Source organism: Copadichromis virginalis, linkage group LG3 (assembly GCF_057382275.1).
Source record: "Copadichromis virginalis isolate Kocher_CV1m ecotype Utaka linkage group LG3, C_Virginalis_male_GT1.1, whole genome shotgun sequence".
Lineage (NCBI taxonomy): Eukaryota > Metazoa > Chordata > Actinopteri > Cichliformes > Cichlidae > Copadichromis > Copadichromis virginalis.
This window is the reverse complement of record NC_140620.1, coordinates 9,524,018-9,547,429: the sequence shown is the minus strand read 5'-3', so window position 1 is coordinate 9,547,429 and position 23,412 is coordinate 9,524,018. Positions and strand designations below refer to the sequence as shown.

The 23,412-nt window shown below is 40.9% G+C and overlaps 1 protein-coding gene across 5 annotated transcripts in view; it reads left to right on the top strand.

The window, feature by feature from the left end:
- The first annotated feature begins 4,357 nt into the window (after nucleotides 1-4,357).
- LOC146712633 (butyrophilin-like protein 2) overlaps nucleotides 4,358-23,412 on the top strand; it is a 35,519-nt gene continuing 16,464 nt past the window's right edge. Inside the window, exons 1-5 of one of the 5 annotated variants that reach the window (XM_085452103.1) lie at nucleotides 4,358-4,394; nucleotides 11,762-12,112; nucleotides 14,354-14,461; nucleotides 15,531-15,857; nucleotides 21,708-22,031. In XM_085452103.1, the coding sequence (XP_085308229.1) occupies nucleotides 4,358-4,394; nucleotides 11,762-12,112; nucleotides 14,354-14,461; nucleotides 15,531-15,857; nucleotides 21,708-22,031 (1,147 nt within the window). Of the gene's footprint in view, nucleotides 4,395-11,724; nucleotides 12,134-14,353; nucleotides 14,462-15,530; nucleotides 15,907-16,964; nucleotides 16,984-21,679; nucleotides 22,038-23,412 lie in introns of those variants that run through there. The other 4 variants (XM_085452105.1, XM_085452107.1, XM_085452106.1 and 1 more) reach the window with 4 other exon arrangements.

Genomic DNA, 23,412 nt, shown 5'->3' with positions numbered 1-23,412 from the left:
AGAAATAGTTTCTCCTGCCTTGGAGAAAATCCACTTGCATGGAACAGAAGAGGCTGTGGAGTGCAGGAACCACACTGCAAGCTGGTAGATATGCAGGTATTCCTGGGTCCTGCAGACTATCACCTAAAAACAATAAACAAAATGATTTTCTAAACTGTAGCAATGTAATGTACGTATAGTGTCAAATACATTTTTGTAGTCTTCATCAGCTTTAATTCACATGGAAGTGTTCCTAAAGTCATATGCTGTAATGATATTTACATTATGAAAACATGATTTTGGACATTTCAGGTTTTTCACTTCGGCAGATAAAATGAATTGAGCAAAATCAACTCAAAATATTCCCACACGCCAGAACGTCCTCTCTTCCTCGCTGGCTCCATATCTGTCAGTGGAATGATCACCTCGTCGCTCTGTCACCATCAACACACTCCACGAATCCCGTGGATGATTCACTTCCTTATATCCGTTTGAATCAGGTACCGAAGCAGTTACGTGCGTAATGAAGCTTCGGACGTCACTGGTCACGTGATTTTTGCCAAACGAAGCAAGCCTCGACACAGTGCTTCTGAACCAGTGTGTTGTTTTTTTCGACACACGCTCCAGAGCGCCAGCTTCAAGCGGGCCATCACTACCTGAGAACCTTCACAGACATATGGTAAAAGGGAGATGCCAGCAATAAAGTATGCTTAAAAGAACTTCAATCGTCTGCTAATGCTATTTACTTATCAGCTTCCTTGCTGCTTAAGTTATGCTACATCACACTCCTAAAGATGATTCAGCTGCGGGATCAGACTACCACCATTGCAGAGCTTGCTTAGGAATGGCAGCAGGCAGGTGTCAGTGTATCTGCATGCACAGTGAGGTGAAAACTTTGGGAAGATAGCCAGGTGTGAAGAAAGGTAGCAAAGAAGCCACTTCTCTCCAAGAAAAAAAACAGAGACAGACTGATATTCTCCAAAAAGTACCGTGAGTGGACAGCTGGGAACTGGAATAAAGTCATTTTCTGTGATGAAGCCCCGTTCTGATTGTTTGGGGCATCTGTAAAAAGGATTGTCCAGAGAAGAAATGGTGAGCGCTACCATCAGTCCTGTCTCATGCCAACAGTAAAGCATCCTGAGACCATTCATGTGAGGGCTCACAGAGCCATGAATAAAGAATGGTATCAAAACATCCTCCGACAGCAACTTCTTCCAACCATCCGACAACAGTTTGGTGAAGAACAATGCATTTTCCAGCATGATGGAGCACCGTGCCATAAGGCCGAAGTGATAACTAAGTGGTTCGGGGAATAAAACACTGAAATTTTGGGTCCATGGCCAGTAAACTCCCCAGACCTAAATTCAATTGAGAACTTGTGGTCAATCCTCAAGAGGCAAGTGGACGAACAAAACCCCAAAATTCTGACAAAATTCAAGCATTGTTATGAAAGAATGGGCTACTATCAGTCAGGATTTGGCCCAGAAGCTGATTCACAACATGCCAGGGTGAATTGCAGAGGTCTTGAAAATGAATAAACAACATAGAAAGTATTGACTCTTTGAATAAACTTGATGTAATTGTCAATAAAAGCCAATGAAAATTATGAAGTGCTTGTAATTCAACTTCAACACGTCACAGAAACAAATGACACAAAGATCTAAAAACACGGATTCAGCAAACTTTGTGAAAACCAATATTTGTGTCATTATCAAAACTTTTGGCCGTGACTGTAGTTTCTGTCCACCACAAGACAGAGGAGCACATCACAGGCCTAAACCCTGCAGGCGTCAAAGCAGGAGGTGTTTCACTCCTGTTTTGCACCTGGAGACGGTTTATACTGCAATCTGCAACAAACACGCTAAACATAACAAATCTCTCACATCTTAAAATTGACTGTTGATATCGTTCGATCTCTCTCTCGCTGCCGTCACTCCCAAAACTTTCCCTCTTCCTAAATAACCAAATCCCAGATGTTTCCATCTCATGTTTTTTTATTGGTTGACATGGTGCATTTTTCAACCAACAGGAAAGTGGTGGCATATTGCGCTGTCCTTAGAAAATAGTCCTAGAGCTATTTTGTAAACTTTGTAATATATTCTATTATTTAATTAGTCCAGTGTGTTACTGTTCTTCTCTTGGAGTTAATGTATCCACATATTTTTCTTAGGCATTATTGAAGTATTTTGATTCTGACCATGTATTCTGAAAAAAAGCTTTTTTAATGATAACTCTGGTTTTAGTGGCCTATCAACATATTTTAAAAAACAGGATTTAGAAGCGTCTGTCAACCCCAAAGGGTTAATAACGCTCACCTTCACTCCATTTTCAGAGTGAAACAATCACTTGTGTTAAAATCTGAACATGCCCATGGTGTTGATTCAAAATGTGCTCTGAACGGCGTTCAGTTCTGTGTCTCCATGTTGGGTGAGTGCTGAGTATTTGTACATGTGTACACAAAGGGTTGTAATGCATGTTTGTGTCTGTGTCTGAAATAAAGCATCAGTCCAGTTTGAGTTCTTCTTGTTTGTGTGTGTTTTTTATTTCAAGCAGCAGGAATAAAAAAAAACAAGTAAAAATGTTAATGAAGTATTCATGTGTGTACTGACAGAATGCTGACAGTACTTTGTTCAGCTTTTACATTTTACCAGTCCTGGCCTCACAGCTTCTGCTTTTATTGAACCATAAGGGTTCCTTTTAAACTCTGTGACTATTTTTGTATGCAAGCTCTTCTTCAGCTTTCTATTTTGGCATCTCACTAATCTGCCGCACTCTTCATCACCTCTGTTCTGGTTATAAGAAGAATTTTTAGATATTTAACACATTATGCATCTACTGAATTTCTACTTTGAACCAACCAGTTATTAAACCAATATCAGATTACAGAAAAGCAAATAATAAATGCAGTCTTTCACATCACAAAAGCTAAATAATAATCAAAGTCACCACTGAACAGCCAATATTTAATGCGGCTGTAGATGTGCACAGAAAGTTTCCTGCTGCAGTTTATTTTAATTGGATTCTGTCACAGTCTCACAGTGAGTCATAGTCATGCCACTTTCACTTTTAATTCATGTTTTCCTTTACATTTTGCAGTATTTTATTTTTACAGTACTTTAGTGATCACTCTCCATTTACATGTTTTTTGTGATTGTGGTGTATTTGTTTCATACTAGTCAGAGATTATTTTGTAGTGTCTTCAAATGTCCACTAGATGTCACGAAAACTCCCCGAATATGGAACATGAAGTAGATTAACCTCTCTCGTCGTCTTTATGGCATGCTCTAAATACACATACATGCATAAAAAGCATTCACTCACCCATTCAGATCATTAAATTTAGGTGTTCCATCTCTCTCATAGTCACAAGTATATAATGTCAGCACCTAGCCATGCAGACTGCTTCGACAAAGATCTGTGAAAGAATGGCTCGCTTTCAGGAGCTCCTTACATGTCAGCGTGGTGTCGTGCCAGGATGCTACGTGCGCAACGAGTCCGGCCACGGTCCGTTAGGGTCATGGATGAGAAAGTCCGGTGTGGAAGAATTTGACTGGACTGCACAGAGTTCTGAGCTGACATTATTTCTTATGGATTAACTGTTGTTGTTGTTTTTGTTTTGTTTTTTAAATTCAGTATTATTAAACTTAAGAGACGTGGTCAATTATTGATTATATTATTAATAATGATTATATTGATCCTAATGATTAATACATTCATATAATTTCATGTCTACAGCATCAAAGGTCTGTGATGATTTCTTAATAATGTCGTTATGAATTTGTTTGTGGAATCGGCTTAGATGAGAAAGTGGATCTGTGAAAAAGTGTTAGAGGTGTGTGGTGTCTGCCAGCAGTGTCTGCTGCTCCTCTTATCGCCTCACCCAGGCACTCCTCGTTTCCCCTTTCAAAAGGCTTCTTTTGTCTATTAATGAGGTGGTTAAACTAGCTAATCTCCACCTGATTTACCGGGTCTGCACTACACCCGCTAGTCGTTGAATCCAGCGCAGGCGTTGACGTTACTGTCGGCTGGACCTGCGGAGGGATTCTCAGCTGTGATGGGTTCTCATGATTAGAGTAGTTTGGTCAGAGACTGGAGAGTTTCAGGTGTGGCCTGTCATGATAACTGTGACAAAAAGATACCTGAATAAACCTGCATTTTAACAAACTATTACTTGAGATCGGGAAGCCCAGGGACGTATCTGCCTTCATGCATGAAGCTGAGCTGTGGATCAGCTTCATGCCTCACAGCCCTGTCAGACTTCAGCCTCACGCCGACACTTCCTGTCAAACCGAACCTAGCCTGCTGTCAGAGTCACAGCTGAAGGAGGAGCAGGAGTGTGTGGGAGCTGCTAACAGGACATTGTGGTTTTTAAAGGAGGATGATGATGTTGCTGCTGCTGCTGCTGCTCATTAACGGTAAGAACCTCTCTGAATAATGATGGACTGCGGACTCTTTAGCGACATACACACACGCACATGCAAGAAAATATCAATTTAATATCTTTACTGGTGAAAGAGTGAGGGACGGTCTGAGGAATGCCGGTGTCCCCTGCGTCGGGAGGGCTCACTGGGCTGTCCAAATCACGGACAAACAGTATCCCACATTCTTGATTTTTAGTTCACATACACTTATACTAACTTATTACTCTTGGAATTTTGGAGGTTTTAGCGCTTTATACAGTAAAGTTGCAGGAGGGTACAAATAAGTATCAGGCCTCGTTTTTTTAATAATCCCGTCCGATAACACGTGAGAAGAATAAATGTAGCATTTTCTGTTGTCACCAACAAACAGATCGATTATGTACCGACACTCATCTTTCACTTTTTCACTGAAGTAAACCTCACTACTTCCACGTCTAGTTGTTGGATTGGAGACGGAGTCAACTGAATCCGTTCTCCCTTCCGAGCGCGCTCCCGACTGGTGGTTATACCTACCTACCTTGGCACGACACATGGATTAGGACTGATACTGTGGATTATGTAGTGAAAGGTGACATTTGTGTCAAGGCTGCTGTGTGGCCAGGTGAGCCAGATGAACAGGTAAACGGTGAAATGGGCGTGTGGTGGATGTGGTTTTTCTTTCGATCTTTAAAAAAAAAAAAAGTAAACGCTGGAAATATTAGAATAACCAACCAGTGCAAAATTAAAAAACACCAAGTTACATTTAACGACTGTTTAATGGACAAAACTGTTTAAACCTGTGGTTCTCAAACTTTTCACAATGAGTACCACCTCATAAAATATATGGCTCTTGAAGTACCACCATTATGACCGACATTAAAGTACAGTAGTATAGGCCTATTAACAGTTTACAGGAGACAATTTTATTTCTTATATGAACGTTATTTATTTTAACTGTCATGAACAGGATGTGACATAATGATAACAACTATACTGCATTAAAACATTCACAGCAGGTGGGATATCCAATCTTTAAGTCATGACCTGATGAAACCTGCTTCCAGGTCCAAACTACTGTGTTTATTAAGGCTGTGATCAGTCAGTGATCACTCTCTGGGTTTTAATCATCACTATTCATTTTAAAGCTCAATTTTTAAAACCTTACGATGTAACTACAGCCCAGCCCATGCAGCAGTATATTAATGACTAACCTTATATTGTGGATGGATTATCTCAGTTGTTCTCCTGACTGAAGTTTGGTCTGTGTACAACCTCCTGCCATGCGATTGCATTTGTCCCTAACCATCGGGAACCCTCACGTTAACTTTTATGGAGTGGAAAAAAGTTAGCGTTCATCCTCCAGCTTCACTGTGCCTTGCCAACTCCCCGCCTCTGACCTCAAAGGACCTCATAGACAGAAGACTGGCTACTAGGAGCTTCTTCATGCAGGCGATATTTCCGATGGCATCTCCCATGCCCCCACAATTCTCCCCGGGGCCTCAGACTCATTGATAGTGACTGGGATCACGGCACCGCGGAAAAGGGCTGTGTTTTTACGATCAGCGTTTTGTCCCCACAGCAAAACGCTGTCTGCTGCCTTGCAGTTTTAAGGTCCAAATTGGAGATTTCCCGCGTACCACCAGAGAGAGCCCAAGTACTACCAGTGGTACGCGTACCACAGTTTGAGAATGACTGGTTTAAAGAAGTGCATCTGAATCCATTGTAGGTAACAGAGACTTCATGAAGGCCCAGTACTCTAGTGAGACACTTTATATTGTTTTTGTTTGTCTTTTTTACTTTTATTTGTCAACATTCAGTACAGTTTGAATACAGTTCATCATTAATGCAGACTGGTTCAAACCAAATCAAATCAAAATTTATTTATATACCACATATTAAAACAACAGTGTTGACCATAGTGCTTCACAGTCAGTAAAAACATGAGACAATTAAAACAAACAATAAAACAGGACAACAAACAATAGGTAACAACACAATAAGCTAGACCAGCCAACTAGAATCAAAGGCCAAAGTAAAAAGATAAGTTTTAAGATGTGATTTAAAAGACTGGATCGACTCGGCAGTACAAATATGAACAGGGAGGTTATTCCAGAGTCTAGGTGCTACGGATGCAAAGGCCCGGTCACCTCTCGACTTCATTCGAGACCTAGGTTGTGCTAGGAGCATGTAATTGGATGATCTAAGTGCTCTGTTGGGATTGTATAAGTGGAGTAGTTCAGAGAGACAGCTGGGCGCTAAATTATTCAGAATTTTAAAAGTGAACAAAAGAATTTTAAAATCTATGCGATATTTAACAGGGAGCCAGTGTAATTATGCTAAAATTGGAGTTATGTGTTCATAGATTCTCGTACCTGCTAAAAGACACGCAGCTGCATTTTGAATTAACTGAAGCCGGTAAAGAGAAGAGTGTTGGAGGCCCGAGTAGAGGGAGTTACAGTAGTCCAATCTGGATGTGATAAATGTGTGGACAAGCTTTTCAAGGTCCTTTAAAGGAAGGAATGGCTTTGCTTTAGATATGTGACGCAACTGGCAAAAGCTGTTTTTTTACCACAGTGGAGACCTGTATCTCAAGTTTAAAAGAGCCATCCAGGAACACTCCAAGGTTTCTTACAGTGAGCGAGAGATGGCTAGCGAGAGGGCCTAGGGCATCAGCTAACTGGTCTAGCGGAGTGTGACTACCAAAGACTATGATTTTGGTCTTATTCTTGTTCAATGTAAGAAAATTATGTGATAACCAAATTTTAACTTCATGCAAACAGTTGAACAGATGCAAATGGTATTAATGAAAAGTTTCAGTCTGGTTTTAAACCTCGCCACAGCACAGAGACAGCCTTACTTAGAGTTTTTAATGATCTTCTTTTAACTGTTGACTCTGGATATTTCGTGGTTTTAGTTGACTTATCTGCTGCTTTTGACATGGTTAACCACAATATTCTTCTATCAAGATTGGAACATGTTGTTGGTCTCAAAGGTACGGTTTTAACTTGGTTTAAATCCTACCTCTCAGAGAGGTCGTTCTCTTTTGCCATGGGGCAACACTCCTCGGCTTCTGCCCCTATTTATTGTGGTGTGCCTCAAGGGTCTGTGCTCGGTCCTGCTCTTTTCTTTTTGTACATGTTGCCGTTGGGATTAATATTTAGAAAATACAACATCTCCTTTCACTGTTATGCTGATGATATCCAGATTTATTCACCTCTGAAATCTGATGTGTCTGCTTCGTTGCAACCTCTAAAAAGGCCTGATGTTGTTTTAGAACTACCTTTTCCAATATTTTGGAAATAAAAGGGAGTTTGGAGATCGGTCTGTAGTTAGTGAGACCATTAGGGTCAAGATTTTTCTTTTTTCATAATAGGTTGCACAACAGCATGCTTAAAGACAGACGGTACACAACCTGATGACAATGATGCATTCAGCAGAGATAAGATACTAGGACCAATAACATGTAAAGCTTCCTTAAAGAAATGAGAAGGAAGAATATCATGCGGGGAGCCAGAGATTTTGAGATGATCAATTATATCTTTTAAAGCAGAATAAGACACTGGCTCAAACTGTTGAAAGACAGTCAAGCATTCAGAGGCTGGAACTGGGTCTAAAACTGATGATGAATGAGATGGATGAGAAGCCCTTAGAGCTGAGATCTTTCCAGAAAAATATTTTAAGAAATTATCACAAAGAGCAGGGGAAGCATCCCTATAAGTGGTAGTGCAAGGGTTTATCACAGAGTTAAAAGTATTAAAAAGGGCTCGGGGGTTGTGGCTATTAGTCATAATAATGCGAGACCAGGGCCATAACAAGACAAAAAGGCAGATTTGGCAGCTTTAACAGACTTTTGATACTTAGATAAACAATTATGGAGGATGTCCAGAGAGACGTGGAGTTTGTCTTTCCTCCATTTTCTTTCAGCACGACGACATTCACGCCTAAGGGCGCGAGTAGTATCATTTAGCCAGGGTTGTGAGGATTTGGCACGTTTAATCCTCAGAGGTGCCACAGAGTTAAGAATGTCAGCGCATGTAGTATAAAAGAGGTTAGTAAACTCATCCGCTGATAAAACCCCATTACAGTTAGCATCAGAGAGGGGAGAGTCAAGGAAAGCATCAATGAAGTGGGCGATTGACTGGGAGTTAATCGTGCGCGTTTGCCACACAGGACCATCACTGTTCAAATCCACTTCGCTCGCTATAGTATTAAACAAAACCAGGAAGTGATCAGAAATCCCAGAATCCTTTATGTCAATGATGCAAATATCCAGACCATAAGATAGTACCAAATCAAGTATATGACCTTTAGTGTGAGTTGGTTCACTTACCCATTGTGTGAGATTGAGGGTGCTAATAAGAGCAAGGAAATCCTAAGCTAGTGAACTGTCCTCACAGCAAACATGAATGTTGAAGTCACCAACAATTAGTATACGGTCATAACGTAGCACAAGGCTCCCCAGTAGATCAGCAAATTCTGGAAGAAAATCCTTGATAAGTTTCGGGGCGCGATACACCACAGCGCAGAGGATGGAGGGGACGCAGTTCACTTCCAGTAACTGCATCTCGAAACTGGGGTACAGAACAGGTGGCAACTGCCGACATCGAAGTTTGTCTTTAAAACCTGAAATTAGCCCTCCACCTCTTTCAGTGGTCCGGGGTGAGCTAATAAAAGTGTAGTCAGGTGGGAGCAGCTCCGAGAAGGGAAAAAGTTCACCGGGGCGAAGCCAAGTTTCCATCAGGAATAAGAAATCCAGTCCCAACGATAGAATAAGATCATTTAAAATAAAAGTCTTATCCGTCAACAGAGATGGGCAGTAACGCGTTACTTGTTACACGCTACTGTAATCTGATTACTTTTTAAAGTAACGAGTAAAGTAAGGGATTACTATCGCAAAACGGTAATTAGATTACCGTTACTTTCCTGTAGGAATGCTGCGTTACTAAAACCATGATTTTTTTTTCTTTTTTCTTGCGAGAATGTCTCATGGCAATGACATAAGCGAGCGCGACGTTCGTGACAACAGCTGTGTGCAGATCAACAATGGATAATATATCGATTGTGGGAGAGAGTATGAGCGTGCAGCGTTTAAAGCGTGGAAGTACTGACCTTTGAGTTTGATTCCATAAAAAGTGAAAAAACATTAGTGTCCGTTGTGCGTGGGAAGAAAACTTCTTTTTACAGCGAAAAAAAACCCCATAAACAAGCACCGAGTGCGCAACAACATAATGGGAAATTCACAGAGAAACTCGCTGATTCTTCCACTGACCGCAGCACACCTGCACCAGGGTAAACCTCCGCCTACCCCACTCCTGCTTTACAGGTGAAAATAGAGCAACAGGACCGCTGAGTCTTTGACTTTATTTATTTTCTGCTGTGTTTTACTTGCATCTATTTGAAAGAGTGAGTGTAAACACACAAAAAAAATATTTTATGTGCTGGAATGTGCAGAAAATAGGTTTAAATGTTAAACTAATTTCTTCAAGTCAGAGAATGTTGCATATAATTAAATTTTTGCTTGATGCATGAAGTTAAAAGATTAAAACTGATAAAACAAGTTTTAAAAAGAGACTTTTCCATATTATTACATTTTGTATGATGGATTATGCAGAAAAAGTAGAATTGGGCTGAAAGATCTATCACTTTATCACCTCTTCAGGTTGTAAATCGTGTTTTTAAAAAGTAACTAAGTAATTAATTACTTTTGAAAATAAGTAATCAGTAAAGTAACAGGATTACTTTTTTGGGGAAGTAATCAGTTACTGATTACTTTTTTCAAGTAACTTGACCAACACTGTTCGTTAATGACCTTGTATTTAGCAAGGCCAGAGTGGTCACACTGTTACTGGTAGGAGAACGCCGCACCAGGCGAAGGTTGCCAAGATTCGCACCTCCTCTGGAGGACCGCACCCAGCACCGAGCAGGTGGAAGATCAGCTGGGAGGTCCAGGTAACCATAAGGTACAACAGGGCGAATCAAGCGGTGACAGAATAGTCTGAAGTTAGCATGGTCCCAGAAGGCAGGAATAGATGACAAGATGTTTATAGAATAGCGATCATTTGTCGCAACATAGGACTTTAAAAAGGCCTTGATACAAACACGGATGCCGCCACGTTTACCCCGTCTCCGTGAACGTTTCCTTTGAGAGAAGGTAGATGGTAAGTGGCGGAGGTAATCAGGAAAGTCCTTTGAAAGCAAAGGAGGATTCACAGATCTCCATTTAAAATCTTGTGGCTGGTAGTCCAATGGCCGGAGATTCAAAAGAGTTTGCCGATCATAGGCAAGTAACGTGGAGACATCAGGGCAGCAGGTAGAGAGAAGGACGACAAACAACAGCGGAGGAGACGGCTTGGCGTGAACACTGGCGCCATCTTGTTGTTCACAGTAAATAGAAAACCTTCTTTCCTCCATCGGGCTGCCACAAACGATTATTTTGATAGTCGACTAGTCACCGATTATTTTTACGATTAGTCGACTAATCAGATCATGCATCTATTGGATGTAAAACATACAGCTAATTGCACCAGCATGTCTTATATAACTATCATTAACTTACAGCTTAATGTGTTTAAGGTATGTGCTAATATAAAGACAAGATGATAGTTTATTAAACTTTTAATGAAATTTGTAGACTGTCTCTGTGGAGTTCAATAAACTCAGCCGTCTGCTCCTTGCTATCTAAAATATAACAGGACACTGGAGTACACTCTCGATTCTGTCACATTTTGGTTTAATCAGTTTTCTGTTTGACGTTTATTCAGCTTTGTGAAAACTATTACTTTAATCTCAGCCAATCTCAGACTATTAAATTAGTCGTTGATGTTTTTGATAGTCAATGTAATCGTGACTAGTCCACTATTGGTGGCAGCCTCAGTCCTCCAAGACATTTAAGAAATTTGAAGCTGCTTCAGGGTTTAAAGGCAGTCTTTGGAAAGTACAGTAAAGACCAGGAAGAAGCAAATTTTCCAACATTTACTCCAGACCCAGAAAACAATAATTGATAATCACAAAAAAACTGAATGATTTTACCCTCCAGACCCCTGAAATGAATAACAAACCATGTTTTGGTTTGGGGGATTACATCCTGCACAGTTCTTTAAGCTTTGCGAGGTCTCACGCAAGCAGTCAGTCAGTGTGTGAATGGGTGGATGACTGGATGTGTAAAGCGCTTTGGGGTCCTTAGGGACTAGTAAAGCGCTATACAAAATACAGTCTATTTACCATTTAACAGATTAATGTTTATATATTTTTGACTTCACTGTCTAAATTAAATTGGATTGTCTCACTGTAAACTGTTCTCTCAGTTCCCTCAACATAAACATGGACTCTGAGACAAACCCACTGCATGCAGTTAATTTGTGTTTCTGTTTGTGTGTCCTCAGTTTCCCAGCATGCCCTAGCTGTGGTGGTGAAGGTAAATGAGGGGGCAGAGTCTGTCCTACTGCCCTGTGAGTTCCCAGGTTTAATACCTCATGATGACCCCACAGTGATGTGGAATCGCAGTGATCTTCATAACAAATCTGTTCACCTACTACGAAAAGGAAGAGATGATTTCAGAGAACAAAACCAACGTTACAGCGGGCGCACATCTATGATGCCTGATGCTCTGACTAACAAAAACTTCGGCCTCACTCTGAGAAAACCACAACTGACTGACAGCGGCAACTACACCTGCTCCATCGGTGATGGAAGAGAAGAAAGGAGACTGAAAAATGTACAGCTGCAGGTCAAAGGTCAGCAACAAACCCAAATACGTGCTTACAGGTCAAAAGTCAGTACTATGGACAAAGGTCAGAGGTCAAATTTAAGGGAGTAGTTCTGATGCATCTTATGGCTGTAGTGCTGAGAAAAACTTCTAAGATGGTGTTCTTGTATCATCTGGACAGAGAAAAGAAGACAAGGAGACTTTGGTGGAATGAGAAAGCACAAGAAGTATTCAAAGGAAGACATTAGCAAAGACAAACTGAGTAGGTCAGCTAGAGGAAGAAAGTAGGCAGGAGTAATGGGAGGCATACAGCAAAGAAAGAGGTGGCAAAGTCTTAGTTTTTTGTTTGTGAAGCTGGATAATAAGGAAAGAGAAAAAATAACTTGTATTGATTGGGTAGGCAAAAAGATTGAGATGAAAGGCATGATTAAAGTTTTTCTTGAGTGTTTCTTCTTCACTCACCTATTTTTACACTGCTTTGAAAGCCTGGTTCTGCCAGAGGTTGTATATTTGTTGGGGCTTTCTCTGTAGTTTTGTACGGTCTTTACTTTTGCTTTCCTACAGTAAGTCTGGTCTACTTTCCTAGACCAGACTTACTGTATGTTAATGTGTAAGCACCACATAGGATGTAACCCTCTAAAATAGCTGTAAAAACAGAAATGAATGCACAGTATTCTTCTTTTCAGTGGGCTGGTCACGATAATGGTTAAAGATGAGCAAAAGATTCTAGTTTGATTTAAGGAGGCAGACACTTTGACATGAATGTATACAACATTTTGTGATATTATTTCTTTGTGGTTAGCGTCACTTGCTCTAAATCTAAAGTGTTTACAAACAGCAGACGATGATCCTCTTACAGTTTTTCACCTTCTGCTATGCCAGTCGCATATGCAGTCTTACACGCCTCTCTGCAGCTTCTCTCCTCCTGTTATCCCCCAAAACCATATCTCCATAGAGAGTGTCAGCTCCCAAACATACAAAAAACAAACTACCAGCAAAAAACAACTTAAACATAAAAAATCACAAAGAAAGAACAATACAGTATCCACAGCTGAACCAAAGAGTAAAACAGTGAAATGTGGATTATTAAACATTTGGTCTCTCTCTTCCAAGTCTCTGTTAAAGCGCTATACAAATACAGGCCATTTACCATTTGTTAGTACATGACTTAATAATTAATCAATAATAATGACAATTCATTTGAAACTCTAACTCCTAACACTGTTTCCTGAAAACCCTATCTTGTCTGACCATTTCCAATTAATATTTACATTTACAATAATAAATTACACAGCAGTAAAAAGATCTGAAAAATCTGGCCTCAAATCAGAAGTACTTGACCCCGTGGTATAATCTCCAAACAGATAGCCTAAAGCAGATAATGCGTAATCTCGAGAGGAAATGGCGTGTCACAAATTTAGAAGATCATCATTTAGCCTGAACAAATAGTTTGTTGCTTTATAAGAAAGCTCTCCGTGAAGCTAGAACATCTTACTATTCATCACTGATTGAAGAAAATAAGAACAATATATGTATATCTGTGTATATTAATGTAGGGTCTAATTTTCGATATTGTGGCGAGTTCAGGAATCACACAGCAGGGACTTCACAATTAGATGCTGACTCTTTAGATGATCCTCTTACCCCACTGGCACACAAGGCTGAGCTCCTTTTTTTTTTTTTTTTTAACACTGTGCTTCCAAGATGGTAAATAACCCTGCACATAACTTCACTCATGGTGTAACATCTCTTTTCCACCTTAACAACAGCTGTGCATTAAAACAATTCAGCAACATCTGCAGGAACAAAACTAAAAGAGTTGCATACCAATAACAAATATAGAAAACAAAATTTCCTTAAACTTAACAAGAAGTTTTCCAGAGGCATGATGGGAGATTATATTTTTAGGTTTTCGGCATGGTTATGTGTAAAGTGCCTTGAGGTGAATGTTGTGATTTGGTGCTATATAAATAACATGAAACTGGTTGTTTTTATTTTTATAGAAATGTGTCAGAAGCTGTTTGTTTTTTAAAATTCTATAGAGAGATTTTAATGATCTGACACCAAAAATAGTCATTATGATCGCTCAGTAATTGGTAGCCAAAGCAATGTTTCATAGACTACAGTTTAGCTGACATTCAAAACAAAAGAGCCGGAGAATATTGTTATTATATGATTATATAATTATATGATTCAAGGATAGAGTTAGAAGTCAGGAATCTCAATGTAGGTCAGAGTTCATATTGTTATTTTCTTTGTTTCACCACAGAACGGTTTCCATCCTGGGCCAAAGTTCTCCTAGTTCTCCTGGTTCTCCTGGTTCTTCTTGTGGTTTCTGGAGGTCTTTTATTTTATTTCCGACAGTATTTCATGTCAGGTGAGTGTCTCCTACTACACTACCCATGATGCCGATGGTCAGCAGGTGTCCTCTGGTGGCTCCTTGACTGTGGCTCACACAAACTTGTTCCAGAAGCTGAAAGAGTTGAGAGTTACAAACAGCTGATACAGAGAGCTGAAGAGAAACTTCCAGGTTTGTTCCAGAAGTCAGAAAACCTCCTTCAGACTCAGTCATTGATCAGTGAAACAGCTCCACAACATGACTTTACTAAACAGTGTGTGTGCTTCACTGCATTGATCTGACACAGAGGCTGCATGTGTGCAAGCTGTTCTTCTTCTGTGGTGGTAAACAGCAGCTGACATGGAAACATGTGCTGACAGTAAATGTTGCAGCAGCTTCAGTAAATGTTCCTCCTTGAGTTGTGCTCAGTCATGTGGTGGAGAGCTTCAGATGTTCAGACACATGAGATCTTCATGGTTTCTGTGCTGATGTGTGTGAGACATGGCCGACTGTGGAGGCTCAGTCTGTCTGTGCTTCTGCTCTTCATCCAACATGTCTGCAGCACTTTACAGGACGCTGCAGACTAGTTACCAAAGAACGCGTCAGAAACACGTCAGGAACAAACTGTTTGTCTGAAATCCACTTTAATTTTTATTTGCCTATATTTGGCTTCTGAGATTATTTTTATGAAGTGACTTCTTAACTTGAATGGAATATTTTTCAGACCGTAATAATTTGGTTCATTTGTTGTGCTAACCTCTTAATAAACAATTAAAAGTTGAAATCCGTTTTTCTTCAGAAAGTTCATAATAACCATCCCGATGAACATTATCTCTTACTGGGCTTCTTGGGTTTGTTTAGCCACAATGACAGTGTGGAGATGTTTAACTTTCATCATAATATATCCCTCAGCTAACAGGGTTAGAATTTCACTTAAGCTTAACTTTTTACCTGAAAATCCTGGCTCTGTCACGCTTGTCACCACTATTGCGCTTCATACCAGTCGAACATGTTTTAACTACAAATATTTGATGTCATCCAGTCAAATAAATGGTGCTCAGTGCTGCTGATGTCTGTACAGCTCATGCAGTGATCTGTGTCCTCTCAGACCATCATATAGTGGTGGATTCAGGGGTGGAGTCTGTCCAGCTGCCTTTAAAAACCAAAGTTCACCTTCCTGAAGATGTTAAAGTGGTGTGGAGTAACTCTTACGACAAAAATGTCCACGTGCATGAGAACGGCTCTGCCCAGCCTGGAGAAATGGACGATGAATACAAGAACCGAACAAAGATGAAGAGAAAGTTACTGGAACCTGGAGACCTCAGTCTGACCCTGAAACATCCCACAGATGGAGACAACTCCACCTACACCTGCACCGTCTACAGCAGGGAGGGAAACATCCTGCTGAAGAAGGACGTGGAGCTGAAAGTCAGAGGTCAGTGCTGTAGATACAGGTCAGAGGTCATACTAATGATGGTGGTTCAGTCTCAGTGGCTCCATCCAATAATGTTACAGTGTTAGCATGTCTGATGTTTGTGGCTGTTTTGGTTTTTATTTGATTTCCAGCCAAATGTAAAAGCTTCAGCAGATGAACTGTAGGAGCAAAGTTCATGTGTGAGACTTCATCTGAAAGGTAACATCTTCTAGTTTCTGAACATGTGTTTGTTTAGCATGTGGCTGAAACACAGGCTAAGCTAAGTCAGCTCAAATCTCAGTAAAAACCTTCTTTGGTCCTCATCTATAATCAGTCATATCTGAGTCACAATAACTAGAAGATGATTTCTAGCAGAAGTGTGAAAATCTCTACATCCTTTCTCCATGTTATCATCCAAAGCTGTGTGAAGTTTCAGAGCTCTGTAGCTAATAGAGACTTTTTTTCCCCCGCCTGTCCTGTTTGTTTCATTTGCCATCAGAATTATTGTCTAAAGGCAAAGAAAGATGCCCAACGGATATACTTTACCAATTAAATTTTATGTGGAGTGAATAAATAAAAGTATATTTACGGTACAAACTCCAAAACGCGTACAAAAGACAACAGAAGTGCTCCAGGATGGTAGGGCACAGTATTGAGCTTTTGTTACCTTGTGGCTACACAAGCCAGGAAGTACCAATGACTGGATTTTGTGTGTGGTAGTAACAGGTAAATGAACATTTTTTTTAAAATTATTTGAATATATATGAGTGCTTGTGTATAAATACACAAACAATACACATATGCTTTCAATTGTGTTATTTAAGTGATCTAGGTAGCTCTGTTTTGGAAGTTCAGTTAACGCTAGAAATGTCTGTGAAGGTTCTCAGTCATCCAGGTCATCGTAGTCAAAGGAGCTTGCAAAGAAAAGCGTCTGGACTTCTTTAAGTTGCTTGAAGACGTTTCACCTCTCATCCGAGAAGCTTCTTCAGTTCTAAGGTCAAATGGTGGAGAGTCCCAGATATAAACCTAGTGGGAGTATCCCCCCACAGAGGGACAAAAGGACCCCCTGATGATCCTCTAATCGCCTGAGACAAGGTGTGAAACTGGGTGTGGGCTCCAATCAGCCAGAGTTTCGGGTGGGTTCATTGTGAAACCTGGCCCCACCTTATCATGCGAATTCCTGAGGTCAGATGGCCCAGGATGTGAGTGGGCATTAAGGCGTCTGGGAAGGGATCTCAAAACTGGATTATAGATAGCAGAGAGTTGGTGTCGTAAACCCCCGCCTCTGTTCAAAGATGGTCGCTCACAGTGGACATAAATGGCTTCTTTCATTCCTCTTTCAAACCATCTGTCCTCTCTGTCCAAAATGTGAACATTGGCATCCTCGAAAGAGTGACCTTTGACCTTAAGATGCAGATGGACTGCTGAGTCTTGTCCTGTGGAGGTGGCTCTTCTATGTTGTGCCATGCGCTTGTGAAGTGTTTTGGCGTTTTGTCTTTCGGGTGAACCAGTTTGTGTCTGAGCGTGTTGCTGGGTCTGAAATACACTGGGATGTCATGCTTGGAGAAAACTCTCCTGAGTTTTTCTGATACACCGGCTACATAGGGGATGACAATGTTGTTGCGTCTGTCCTTCTTATCCTCCCTCGCTGGTGTCTGGTCTTCTTTTCTGTGCCTCTTTGCTGACTTTAAGAACACCCATTTAGGATAGCCGCACGTTTTGAGTGCTTCCTTTACATGTGTGTGTTCCTTCTTTTTTCCTCCAGGCTTAGAGGGAACATGTTCTGCCCGGTGGTGTAGGGTCCTTTCTAATGCTAGAAATGTGTTTTGGAGTTTGTACGTGCTTTTTGGAGTTTGTACGTGCTTTGTCTCTAGGGGCCACCGTATATATTTATATATAAACATATATAAATAAAAACATTAGTAATTCTTTTTGTGCATAATTTTATATTATTGTTAATAACAAATAAATTAAAGCAACAAAACAACCTGAAGAGCCAGTTGGGAGCCGAAAGAGCCGGCTCTCCAAAAGGAGCCGGAAATCCCATCACTATTCAGAGTGTGCACTGACAAAAACGTGAAAGAATGAGGGATCCTCAACATTTGGACCATATACACTTACAATACAAGTATCTATCTATCAAGTATAGAGAGTTTAATGATTAAGAAGTATATACCGTTTTTAATGTTGGGGAAACCTGCAGTCAGCTGAGACTGAAGAAGTCACTTGGATGATTGACGAAACGTTCCTTCCACTGAAACGGCCAGATGAACAGAATCAACTTTTAGGATTGTTGTCAGTCTTCATCTTTCTGCTGCGTCTCCTGTTCACACTGACCTCTTTCTATCTAACAGTGAGCTCCCAGTGAAGCAGCAGCCTTCATCACCCATGGGCTGTCCACCAGCGTGTCCTCTGTTGTTGACTTGGCTGTCTCTGACCACTACTGTGTGTTTTTTAACATCACCGGTTTTATTCAGCGGGAGACCTCGGTGCGACCTGTGAGGAGGCGCTATCTAACCTCTGAAGTGGCTGCAAATTTTACCAGGGTTTTAGACGAATGCCCCCCTGTGATTTTACCTGAACCCTGTGATTTGATTTTTAATCATTTCAACAGCAAACTGAAGAAAAGCCTTGACTCCGTTGCTCCACTCACCACCAAAAAGATTAACGTAAAACATGCATCACCCTGGAGAAACGAAGAAGTTAAAAAACTCAAAAGAAATTGCAGGGCAGCAGAAAGGAGATGGAGGAAAAATAAAAATACTATCAACCATCAAATATTTTCCGAGCAACTTAAAATGTACAATAATACATTAAGGAAGTCAAGAAATTCATACTTCGCCAAAATAATCAGTATTAACAAAAACAATCCCAAGGTCCTCTTTTCCACCATAGATCATTTATTTAACCCTGATTTTAACAGCTCCCAAAGAACCCCCACAGACTCACTCTGTGAGCAGTTTGCAGACCACTTCAGGGGAAAGATCAGCGCCATCAGATCTGATGTTTTATCTAATCGCGATATGATTGTAAACACATCTGAGGGCTCGATTGTACCTGAGGAGACACTGGACAGCTTTGTCCTGGTTAATGCTGAGAACCTTCAGAAAGTTTTCTCCACAGTGAGACCCACCACATGTCTTTTAGATCCAATCCCTTCTTCACTCTTTAAAACACTTTATGGATTCTTTGAGGCTGAGCTTTTATACATGATGAATTGCTCTCTTCAGTTGGGTGTCTTCCCTGCTGCCTTTAAAACGGCGGTGGTGAGGCCCCTTCTGAAGAAGAGCAATTTGGATTGTAATGATTTTAATAACTACAGACCTGTATCCAACTTACCATTTTTAAGTAAAATCTTAGAAAAACTTGTTTTTACTCAGATTAATGACTTTTTGAATGATAGACAGATCCTGGAGATATTCCAGTCTGGATTTAGGGTGAACCACAGCACAGAGACGGCTCTCCTAAAGGTTTTAAATGATCTTAGATGTAACTGGGACTCCCAAAAGCTCTCAATCCTGGTGCTACTGGATCTAAGCGCAGCCTTTGATACAGTAGACCACGCTGTTCTTTTAAACAGACTAAAACACATGGTGGGCCTCTCTGGTGCTGTACACAACTGGTTCACTTCATATCTCTCAGACAGAACTTTTATGGTGAGTATGGATACATGCTCCTCTAAGATCCATAGAATGACATGTGGTGTGCCTCAAGGGTCGGTTCTAGGCCCTGTACTTTTTAATTTGTATATGCTCCCTCTTGGCTGTGTCATCAGGAGTGAACTTCCACAGTTACGCTGATGACACGCAGCTGTACATCTCTGTGTCTGCTGATGACACCAGACCAATGGATGCCTTTTTTAACTGTATTTTAGATATAAGATCTTGGATGGCAGAAAACTTTTTACAGCTTAACCAGGACAAAACCGACGTTTTAATCATCGGTCCTGAGGCTCAGAGAGAGAAACTCTTGTCTAAATTAGAGGCATTTTCACTATGTCCATCGCTACAAGTGAAAAACCTGGGTGTTATTTTTGACTCTGAGCTTGGTTTTATCCCACATATTAAACATGTAACCAAAATTGGATTTTATCATCTAAAAAATATAGCCAGAGTCCGCCCTATTCTCTCTCGGGCCAACACGGAGATGCTGATGCATGCTTTTATTACCAGTCGCATTGATTACTGTAATGCCCTGCTCTCTGGTCTTCCTAAGAAGAATATTTCACCTTTACAACTTTTACAAAACTCTGCAGCTCATGTGCTGACGAAGACCAGAGGGCGGGCCCACATTACACCGGTTTTAGAAGCGCTGCATTGGCTCCCCGTGTGTTTCAGGATCGATTTTAAAGTTCTTTTATTGGTTTTTCAAATGTCTTAATGGTCTTGGGCCTTCTTATTAGTGATGGGATTTCCGGCTCTTTTTAGAGAACCGGCTCTTTCGGCTCCGAACCGGCTCTTCAGGTTGTTTTGTTGCTTTAATTAATTTATTATTAACAATACTATAAAATTGTGCACAAAAGGAATTACTAACGTAAAAAAAGTGGTTTTATTTATATATGTTTATATATAAATATAAAACACATTTCTAGCATGAATTGAACTTCCAAAGCAGAGCTACTAGATCACTTAAATTACACAATTGAAAGCATGTGTGTATTGTTTGTGTATTTATACACAGGCACTCATATATATATATTCAAATAATTTAAAAAAAAAAGTTCATTTACCTGTTACTACCACACACCAAATTCGGTCGTTGGTACTTGCTGGCTTGTGTAGCCAATAGGTAACAAAAGCTCCACACTGCGCCCAGCATCCTGGAGCACTTCTGTTGTTTTTTGTACGTGTTTTGAGTTTTTATGTGCTTCTGAGTTTTTACGTGTTTTTACATGTTTTGGAGTTTGTATGTGCTTTGTCTGTAGGGGCCACCGTAAATATACTTTTATTTATTCACTCCACATAAAATGTAATAAATAAATCATATAATACAAAAATCAACTATTCACATTTCAACTTTTAACTATTTAAATTTTCCGCTTTTTCCTTTTACAAATTTAAAGTGAAACAACACAAAACACTGCAAACCACAACACAATTAAATATAAATTATAATATGAAAACAAAAAGAAGATGCATATTCTCTGTCATATGGGCCTGCATGAATAAACTTTCTGAATCCTTTATCATCTGCAACCGAAAATAGTTGTGGATGATTACTATACCTTTCTAATGTGACGTTGTTGTCCCTGGCTCTCTTTCTCTCTCTCTGGCTCTGTTCCTGCTACTGAGTGTAACTACCGCCCCTCCCCCCTCTGCCCAGCGTAAAGCACAAGGCTCGCTTGCTGAGTGAAGCGGAAAAAAAGTGCGAGAGAGGCTGAGAGAAAGAAAAGAGAAAAAAAAAAGTGACGGCTCGCGATAAGGAGCCGGCTCGCGTCGTTCACTTCAAAGAGTCGGATCTCAGAGCCATTTCGTTTGCGAACGACCCATCACTACTTCTTATCTCTCAGATCTGCTTTTACCATATGAACCCTCGCGGACCCTGAGGTCCTCTGGTACTGGCCTTTTGATTGTTCCTAAAGTCAGGACACATACTCACGGAGAGGCAGCTTTTCAGTGGTATGGCCCTCGTCTGTGGAACAGCCTGCCGGAGGAGCTCAGGGGATATGTGTGTATTCACATCATTTATGTTAATGAGAGTGTGGGGAGTGAGTTGGAGGGTGGGGTGGACTGCTTTTAACTATGTAAAGCACTTTGTGCTACATTTTTTGTATGAAAAGTGCTTTATAAATAAAGACTGATTGATTCAACCTGTTAGAGTCAACGCAAATGTCTCCATCCAAGCTCATGTTGTGCTTTGTTGTCCTCTCAGTCCCCCAGGTGGAGGTGGATTCAGGGGTGGAGTCTGTCCAGCTGCTGTTCAGCACCACACTTCCCCTGCCTGAAGACGCTAAAGTGGAGTGGAATAATTACAATACAAAGGTCCACGTGTATAAGAACGGCTCTGACCAGCCTGAAGAACAGCACCATGTTCACAGAGACCGAACGAAGATGAATGAAGACCTGCTGAGAACTGGAGACCTCAGTCTGACCCTGAAACACCCCACAGATGGAGACAACTCCACCTACACCTGCACCGTCTACAGCAGGGACGGAAACATCCTGCTGAAGAAACAAGTGGAGCTGAAAGTCAGAGGTCAGTGCTGTAGATACAGGTCAAAGGTCAGAGGTCATACTCATGATGGTGGTTCAGTCTCAGTGGGCTCCATCCAATAATGTTACAGTGTTAGCATGTCTGATGTTTGTGTCTGTTTTGATTTTTATTTGATTTCCAGCCAAATGTAAAACCTTCAGCAGATGAACTGTAGGAGCAAAGTTCATGTGTGAGACTTCATCTGAAAGCAGCGGCAGTTTTTGATATGGGCAACATGGGCCATTGCCCAGGGTGGCATCATGGATATCAGCAAAAAAGAGTTTCTTGCAATCATGCGGCCCTGGCATCATGCCAGCACATCTTTGTGATTGCATGGGCACCGATCAGTTTTCTATTGCCTATTTGCTGTAGTTAGGCTGCCCTACTGCTTGCGGCACAGAGTGGAATGCGGCACAGGGCAGCAGGGGATTCTCTGACTAGCTGGAGCGGCATTTAATAATCAGCTCACAAAATAAAATAAAAACAAACCAATAAACACAAAAGCACCAGACATTATGATATAGACTTATAATTTGCACTGATATATTTTCTAAATATATCAACTTTTTGGGATTGCTGTCAGGCTTCATCTTTCTGCTGCGTCTCCTCTTCTTACTGACCACTTTCTATCTAAATGTAGTGGAGATATCAAAGATAGGCACGGCTGTGGCACTGATTCAGTCTTTGAGCACCCGGTGTGTCGGCCAGAACACCACTTAAGGCCAAATTGTCCCAGAGTATGAAAGAAGGGAGCTTGAGGTTCCGTTTGAGGCACTTTATTGTCACCACTCAATTTCTGGGGCTGTAAACACAGCGGGTGTACATAGTGTCATGAGTCGCTGTGTGGCAGGCAGGAGTTGGACCCAAAATGCAGGCACTCAGGCATGAGGTTTAAACACAAAAACTCAGCTTTATTTGCTGGCAGGGGCAAGTCATAAAAAAGCAAACTAAACTAAAAACTCATAAACAAAACACACAGGGAGATCCAAACAGCATGAGGGACGACACGACACAGACACAGAAACACAAGGCTTAAATACACAGAGGGAGCAATCAGGGAATGAGTAACAGGAGGGAAACACAGCTGGGGCAAATCAGGCCTAACGAAACAAAGGAAGCACAGCCACACGCATTTACATGAGAACACGGACTTTCAAAGTAAAACAGGAAACATAACACAGACTGAACTTTAGACACACAGACAGGCACTACAGAGGGAACAGAGACGTGGGACCAGGGCAGACACTGACTGGACACGGGGATATAACCGACAGGGGAGACAGCAACTAAGGATTACACAGAGACATAAACCATAAGAAAGAACTCTAACAAAGAAACCAAAGACTAGAAAAGATAAATATTATAATAAACTCAAAAACCCTGG